Source organism: Dipteris shenzhenensis, chromosome 2, assembly GCF_047967505.1.
Source record: "Dipteris shenzhenensis isolate YYH24624 ecotype China chromosome 2, Dip_SZ_1.0, whole genome shotgun sequence".
NCBI classification, from domain to species: domain Eukaryota; kingdom Viridiplantae; phylum Streptophyta; class Polypodiopsida; order Gleicheniales; family Dipteridaceae; genus Dipteris; species Dipteris shenzhenensis.
This window is the reverse complement of record NC_141597.1, coordinates 57,769,451-57,778,352: the sequence shown is the minus strand read 5'-3', so window position 1 is coordinate 57,778,352 and position 8,902 is coordinate 57,769,451. Positions and strand designations below refer to the sequence as shown.

At 43.1% G+C, this 8,902-nt stretch overlaps 1 protein-coding gene across 2 annotated transcripts in view; it reads left to right on the top strand.

Annotated features, from left to right (window-relative positions):
- Positions 1 to 468: 468 nt before the first annotated feature.
- LOC147905043 (uncharacterized) overlaps positions 469 to 8,902 on the top strand; it is a 33,054-nt gene continuing 24,620 nt past the window's right edge. The window contains exons 1-3 of one of the 2 annotated variants that reach the window (XM_087389527.1): positions 469 to 670; positions 759 to 1,450; positions 1,620 to 1,701. In XM_087389527.1, coding sequence (XP_087245653.1) covers positions 506 to 670; positions 759 to 1,450; positions 1,620 to 1,701 — 939 coding nt within the window. In that variant the 5' untranslated portion in view covers positions 469 to 505. The remainder of the gene's footprint in view (positions 671 to 758; positions 1,451 to 1,619; positions 1,702 to 8,902) is intronic. The other variant, XM_087389519.1, reaches the window with a different exon arrangement.

Here is an 8,902-nt window from a genome sequence, read left to right as displayed (position 1 = left end):
TCCACATACTCAAACTTAGGCCAACTACAATATTTCATGACAAACTTCAACATGGACCAATTAATCAAAGTCCCCAGAACTACAAAATGGATCCACTATTGACCATATTTGAATAAACAAACAAGATTTCAACAAAAACTTTGGAATAAACTACATTTATTAGTCTGATCATTCTCTACTCTGCACAACTTTGGAAACACCTACAGGGCAGGCCTTTTGAATGTAATTCACCTTGTTTTGGAAGTGCATTCATTCCCTCTCTCTCCTCTTCCATTTCTCTCTCTTGTCTCACTTTGGGCAAGCCTCTCTCTCTCCTTCTTCTCTCTCTCTTCTCCTTCTTCTTCTCTCTCTTGGCAGGCCACATGAATGAAATTCATCTTGTTTTCTAGCACATTATTACCTGGCATAATAGACGCATTGAATGAATATAGTCAACCCCTAAGTTTGACTGAGACAGCACAAATATTTTGAAATTTGTGATGACAGGCTTTGAGCTGCCACGGCTATGGCGGACGCAAGCTTCCTTCACACCCCCTTGTCTCAGCAGCAGCAGCCGCCACAGTTACACCCTGCCTCATTCAATGCCTCCACCCCCCCACACTTCTTCTTCCGCACTTTCCCACCGCTGCCTCTTGCGCTCCTCCGCAGTCGCAGTTCCTCCAGCTTTCAGGTAACATTTCGCGCTTCGGCCGTTCCCTGATTGTTCTGGTTTATTTTGTGGTCCGGCATTTGGAACGAAGCTTTCTTTGTATCTGTAGATCTATTGCAATGCTTCCAAAACCTCAGACGACTCATTACGGCATGAAGAACGCAAACGACACACACCTATCGAAACCAAATCATCGGTTAGGTCAGAGAAAAACGACACAGGCAAACAGGAGACAAAAGCAGCTAATTCTGGTGGTACAGCTGATTTTGTACGCAAATCGAGGCGTGAAAGAACAAGGGAAGCACTTGGTTTGCAGGATAAGACACCTAAGCCGTTGGGAACTGAAGACACTAATGCAGAAAGTTCTAGTGACGCTGCAGCGAATTCAGGAATGAATTATTTCAAAGAAGGATTTCAAACCTCACAAACTGGCAGGTCAAGCCGCAACGATGTAAGAGAGAAGGTTCAGGCAATGATAGATGCTGATCTTGATCGGAGATTCAAGAATCGTGATGAAGATGACGAGGGCTACCCACTTTGGGTAGATGAAGAAGATCCTAATTGGCTAGATGAACCCGACGACGGATGGGGTTTCAGAGTTTCAGATTTTTTCAAGGAAAAACCAAGTATTAAGAGAGTCAAGAAACAAGATGACGACGATGACGATGTGGAAGATCTGGACTGGGATTTGCAGCCGGATAAATGGTCTGCGAGAGAGATTGACTCCACTGATTGGACAACTACAGTTTTTGGTGATTCGAGCCCTTTGGTAGTTCTACTCTTTGAACGATATGGAAAGAAGTGAGCAAATTTCGAAAACTTAACCACCTTTATAGTCTTGCGAACTCTTCATTGCATAAGTTAAGTTGTACGTGTTGAGAATTCAGCTGCAGTTTACAACATCCACTTGAACACTCGAGCTTAGGTGATGCTTGACGTTATGCCCATTTTCGATGGTTGCATTGGGCAGAGCACGTGAGGGTTATCATCTTCTTAGAGAGTTGGAGGCTGCAGTTAACCGCATATGGGAGTCCCATAGGTTACCTCCTCGGGTATGTGTTTCTTGAAATATTTTGTTAGGACTTCTTTGCATTTACAGCCAATACACATGTAAGTATATGACAGCTTTAATACAAGTTTGCAAAAGTTTCAAGTAAAGAGTTCATGAATGCAAGTGAACACCTTCAAACTGTAAATAATGCAGCTACATTGTCTCAAGGGGCAGGAGCTAAAAGCAGAATGCTAAACTCCCCGCCTCGCGTACTACTTTAATAACTCAAAGTTAACCATATGTTTAGGGTTGCTATTTTTGTCATTTAACACTTTTGCACTTTTGCGCTTTAGTTGAAAATCCTTCACCTATCCAAGTTAAAAAATGGAGTATACATATGTATAGCAGACTATTTTTCGGACTTGACTTTTATGATATTGTCTTATTAGCCTCAAATATATGCTTGCTAGGATGTACACAATCCGCCTACATTTTATGGTAGAGGCTGATGGCATGTTGTGATTCCCACATTCGATACAACCGTCCAAGAATACACAATTCGATCAACCAACTTGTTATGCACTTTTTGGTATCAGAAGTGCTTCCAACTTGGACCAAAATTTAGACGAGGCAGTTCCAAAGAGATCTACGGTCTTCTAGCCCCTTTATGCACATGAAAAATATTGGCGTTTGGATTAGTGTCCACATTAAACAAATAATAAAGAGGAATACGACAAGATAGAGAGGAATATGGGTTCACCGTTCATATAGGTGGTGCCTACCCCATCCTTAAATGAATATCTTATTGGTTATCAAAGTAGTTACCTTGTATCCAGTAGAATCTAGGAGCAGATTGAGGAGATGATTGTGGAGCTCTGAAGTCATCAGTGATGTCAGTGAGCATGTATGAGGTGCCTACTTAAGGACCTCACTCTTCTTCATTCTACAACCAAGTAATGCAAGTATTCTGAGTTTGTGTCCACTATTTGCTTTCCTTTCAGTTTTCCAACATTAGTGTTGCTTTGCTTGCTAAGTATGCCTTCCTTTTGTTTTTCAAAATACCTCTTTTTTCTTCTCGTTCGTTTTCTCTTTTATTTTCTGTGTTGATTTTTGGAGTTTAGAACAACAAAAAATCTAAATATGACAAAGGTATATATAAAGACCTCCTATTTGTAGTTCATGATGATCTACTTCTAGTGCAGCCAAATCCTTCTAGTGGACTGACTAGTGCCCTTCTAGGATTGACTAGTGCCCTATTGGAGCCAAATCCTATTGGGCTACCGTGGGGCCTAGAAAGGTGGCCACAAGAGTTGAAAGTGCATACCTGTGCAAAGGATATTTTGTGGGAATGTTCAGGGCCTTGGAATTCTGTTGATCATAAGCCTCCGTCCTTTCAATTGCCTACTACCTTTTACAATCAAAGATAATACAATCCCTTCTGCAAAGATGGTTAAAACGATTCAATTTGGATGAAGAATGACCTCAAAATGCTAAAAATAGTTTTCTGAACCAGCCTTGTGACCAAATTGAGTCATGGTTTTTAAAATGGTCAAAAGTGGTTGAAAGCTGAGCAGCAACAATGCACAAGAAATAGACAAACTAGACAACTGTATGATCCATCTACAACATGTTTGCACTGTGAAAACAAAACAATGATAAAAGTAAATCTCACTTTCTTCAGTGCATAACAGGGCTGTACGGCCTTGTCTGTGTGGCAGCCTGCGTGGTTGCTGTGCTGGCAATGGCCAGCATGTCCACGGGCTTGTGGATGCCCATGACATCCCCTTCTGCTGAAGCTCAAACTAGGATAGGGAAAAGGCCGCCTTGTACACTGCAAGGAGGTTTGGATAATTCGTGAAAAAATCCTCTTCCACCCATGGTGATTTGTGGGAGCCCCTATGCTTGAACTTGACTGCATACAAGCATTGTTGATTGCACGTCCCTCTTTTGAACCGATAAAGTAAAATCTGTTCAGGTTCAATGACCTCTTCCTTATCCACAATTTCAGGCTGCTTCACATCTGGTACTGTTGTAAGTGGCAGACCCACATACGGTTTGAGCCATGACACTTGAACAATTGGATGAATGGTCCATGTCGAAGGTAACTGCAACTTCATGGCCACATCATTCACTACTTTGATTATTGGAAAGCGGCCAGAGCTTTGATGAGAGACTTCCTCCCAATCTGCTTAAGGCGCGTTTCTTCATGATGATCCAGTGCCCTTCCTTGTAACTCACGTCACGCGTGTGCTTGTTGGCTTGCGATCGGTAGGTTTCCTGGGCTTTGGCAATGCGGTCCTTTACTGACTCCATGATTTGCTCATAGGTCTCCATGATACGATCGGCTTTGTATACCTTCTGGGATGTCTTGGAGAGAAGGGACTTGAATTTCTTGCCGAAAGCTGCTTCATAGGGAGTCCAACCCCCACTGGAAGAATGGGAGTTGTTCAAGATCCCTTGAACTAGGGGCAAATACTGCTCCCAGTGGGATTGAGTATCTGCAACATAGCACCCGAATGTCGAACGATAACTGGCTGTAGCTTTCTGTATCGCCATCTGATTGCAGATGAAAACTATTGGAGGAACTGAGTTTGGTACCAAAGTTGTTGAACAGGGCTCTCCAAAAATGAATGGTGAATTTGGAATGGACACAATGATTTGGGGCATATGAGTTTGGGAATGTTCCTGGATTCATCTAGGTATATGCCACACATGCGATACCACCATCTAAGAAAAAGACGAGATGTGTCTTGTGTGTTCATGGTACACTTGCATGGAATAAGCATGACAAGTTTGCTAAACCTATCCACGATGGCTAGACACATGGTGTTCCTGGTGTATCAATAGTTGGTGGAAGGTCCGTAACAAAATCCATGCTAATCTGCTGATCCAGAATCTCAAGAGGCTCTGGTAGCTTCCTGTGGGATACCTTCACTTGCTGGCAATCTTGGTAAGGAGATACATACTGATACTGATAAACATAACTGCGTAAATGAGGCCAGAAAAGTTTACACTTGATCTTCTCGAGAGTGCCTGCAACTTCTCTGTGTTCGCCTGCTTGAGGATCATGCGGATCATAGAGGATGGTAGCACATTATGGGGGCAACACACAAAGGTGTCCTTTGAAGAACAACCACCCATGTGTAAAGCATACTTGCCTGGTCGTGCGTTTAGAACGACCTTGTACCAATGTGTCTGGAAATCTGGATCTGTATGGTACTGGTTGTGCATCTCTGCTAGAGAGGACCCCTACACTATGGAGATAGAGGTGACCATTCTTCGTTTGCTAAGAGCATTTGCCACAACATTCTCTGATCCGGGCTGCTACTCGATCATGCCACCAAACTGCTGAAAAGTCTGCCTCCATCTGGTTAAACCAATGAACGGCGGGCATGGTTTGAAGCCACCGCAAGGCTTGATGATCTGTGTGGACTGTGAAATCTTGACCATGTAAAAAATGTTTCCATGTCTTGAGGGCATGGATGACTGCACATAACTACTTGTCATAGAGTGAGTATCTAGTCTCTGCTAGAATCAACTTGTGTCCATCTAATGTGACTGGGTGACCGTTTTGCTCCATAATTGCTCCAATGGCTTAATCACTGGCATCGGTCCGTACATCGAAGGGTTGATCCCATTGTGCCAATGCTAGGCGCGGTGCTGTGGTGATGGCCTCCTTCAGCTGCTTCAGAAACTTGAAGAACTTGCTGAACGTGCTTCACATGTTGCGCTACATCCTTTGAAAAAATCAGAATGTTGTCTAGAAACACAAAGACACTCTTACCGATCAAAGGTTTGAAGATCCGGAGCATCATACGGGTGACAGACGCGGGTGCCCCTTGTTAGACCTAAGGGCATCACCTTGAACTCATGCTGGGCTTCTTTGTGTGGAAGGCCGTCTTCTGGATATTCGGCTCATGAATTTGGATCTGGTGGTACCCACTCTTCAGATCCATCTTTGAGAACATACCTCGCAGTTTCAAGAGTTTTGTGACTATGATCACTGCAGGATAGAGGACCAAGCCTCTCACCTTCGAGGAGCTTGGCCCTTTACTATTGCAGGAAGAGGCTAGGGAAAAGCTATATACTCAATCGGAAGAAGGCTCTCGTGGCAAGGGACAAGCCCGGTAAGGGTAAGCTCAAAGACCCCAAGAACAACAGCAAGATCGAGGATGTAGAGAAAAAGCGGCAGATGAAGTGCTTCTACTGTGAGAAGCTTGGTCATTTTGCTAAAGAGTGCTGCAAGAAGAATTTGGTTGCTCAAATCGAACTCAAGCTAGCATGGTTAACTAGAGGCCAAGTGAAGAAATGGCAAGACTATGGAGAAAATACATTCAAAAAATAGACAAGTCACATCTCTCTCAAAATTTTCAATTTTTTGAAAAAGTGGAGATGGAGAGAGGGAACTCATAACAAAAAGGGAGAATAAAAAGATAGCGATGGAAAAGTCCATCGAAATGTGAGGAGTAGAGAAAGAAGCTTTCCACTCTCAAAAGAATAAATAGATTCAAAATTAGAATTTTGGACAAGCAAGTTAAAGAAAGGTCGGTTAGTGGATGAAGGAGATTTAACTTAGGTTTATAACTGAGAACTTGAGTTTGTAAATTTAGTTACAATTTAAAATTTGGAAAAGAAGGAAGGACAAAAGTGGAAGATTTGCATCAAACTTTAAACCAATTTAAATTAAATTTTTAAAAAACCATTAGGGGAGAATTGGGGTCTCAAAAGGGCCTCCAATTAGTGTTTCCTAATTTCAAGGGATTAGAGAGTGATTTGAGGTGTACCAATGAGAGTCCTAGAAGGTGTGGGGCAATGGTATGTTGAGGTGGAGGGTGAGCAAGCCAGCAGAGAGCCCCTACTGGCTGCTCCCTTTACACTAGGGACCACCTAAACCATCCCCCCCCTCTTAACCCATGTTTGACCCTTCTACCAGGTGCACCTCCCCCACATGAACCCAAAACTGCCTTCAATGGGATGGTAGGGCCCTTGTGGCGAATTTTCCTCAAGTGAAGGAGGAGTCCAAGTCCAAGGAGGAGCCAAAGACCGAATTGGCAAAGGTCACGACCGGTGCTCTCTTCATCATCACTGAGTATTGCTCCGCTTATTTAGTTAGTGAAGGAAAGGAAGGTTGGTACGTGGACAACAGAGCTTCAAAGCACATGTCCATCAAGGAGTGGTTCAAAACCATGGAAGTTACACATCTTGATTCCAAGGTCACTGTGGGGGATAACCGGACATGCCCTGTGAAGGGTGTTGATAGTATTTCATTCATCATGATTGCAGGAAACGAGGAGCTGATGTTCGGTGTACTGTATGTATCGAACTTGTACAAGAACCTTTTGTTTGTCAGTCAGATGGACAAGCACAGTGTCGGTCTTATTCGACAACGGCAAAGTCACTGTCACATCCAAGGCAAATGGAAAGGTGGTGGCTCAAGGAGTCGAGGAGCATGGGCTAAATCGGCTCAACACTCTGTTGGTGCACGGGGACCATGGCAGATCCAAATTGTGGCATGAGCGGTTTGGTCATGTCAATTATGGCACTCTCGCCGAGATGCGGAAGTCAAAGATGGTGGATGGACTTCCGCCCATTACAGGCAATGATCGTGTTTGTAGGGCTTGCTTGGAGGGCAAGCAGCACAGGGACAAGTACCCACAGGAGGCCTCATCACGGGCCAAGAAGCCGCTTGAGTTGATTCATGCCGACATTTGTGAAGAAACAACCTTCTCAAGAATGCAAATGTGTGCAATGCATGCAGAATTTGAATGCCAATTGGCCCTCCAATGGGGAAGAGCACCCTCGTGAGAGTACTTGGTTCTATTTTGACCTACATGCAAGGTGGAAGAGAGATGGCGGATGAATGCAATGTGAGTGAAGAATGCTACATGAGATTCACAATGAAAGGGTGATACCCTTTCATTAATGTGCCTTGAGATCACTCAAGTTTCATCTTCCCATTTACACCTACCCTTAGCCTATGACCCATGCATCTACCATTCAGTGCACCTTAATGCACCCTTCCCTTCCTATTGCCCCTAGGACCTAGACACGTGTGTGCACATTTTTATTAATAGAATAAGTATCACATGTGCAAATTCGATGCCGTCTAAAGCAGTGGCTCTAGCTTGACTAGTCCTATCTACTCAGATGATCCACTGGCATAACAAATCGGTTGGTGTCCATCATAAATACAAATACATGTTACACCATTGGCGTATAATATATAAGAATGTATTCAATGTCTACTAATCACAGATTAGTGATTTCTCTTGTCATGGCACTCCCTCCTACTTGAATGGGCAGAAGTTCTCTTCTGGATCCTCTCTTGTCTCTTTCTCTTGCGTATGCTTCTCTTTTACTTCTGCATTTGCATCTCCTCTTCATAATCTTCTCTTGGCAGTACACGATCTCTTCTGAATCAAAACTTAAATCCCATCTTCAAGTTCTGATTCCTCTTGATGCTGAATATTCAAAATGCAGAAGTACCACTGTAGTGCTTCTTCAATATCTCTTCATACTCAGAATTCTCTTCTGAATACCAAGCTGCTGAAATCTTTTTATAGTAACCTGCTCAATAAGCTGAAACATATTCTCAACAAACCGGTTAGTATTAAAACGATTCTCTCACCCAAATGTGTTATTGAACTAGATAGACTTTGGCTATAGATGATTTTGCGATGGAGACCTACTTATTCGATAGAAGCTATAGACCTTCAATCTCTTTTTCCAACTCTTCTATTTCAGCCCTATTCATCCTATCAGACGCTCTACACGGATTTTCTCCGTCTATACTCCACAATGAATATGTCTACACTCTATTCAGATCACACATCCATACACCAGTGTTGGCTGAATGGATAGCATTTACCCTTGGTTCTATGTTCACCGTAGAGTCTTGGGATGAGGAGGTAGAAGCCTCGTCCTCCTGCTTGGATGCTTTGCCTTTCCCTTTTACAGAATTGGTTTTGGCAATTTTGGCTAATAGAGTAGGACATTTATGCCATGGATGCCCTGGCTTATGTTTCTTACATCCGAAACATTTACCCTCCTTAATTAGCTTTTTCTTCTCATCATCAGTCATGGAAGGAAATGGTATCCATCCAGGACATGATTGGCTGTTAACATTTTCTACAATGGCTTTCTCATTTCCTTTGTTGAAGGGTTTACGAGGATTCAATTTCCTCTCAACAATCTCAGCCAATTTAGTGAGGTCTTTCAAGGTGGTTGGGTTGAACATTTCAACCTCATACCTCACTTTTGTA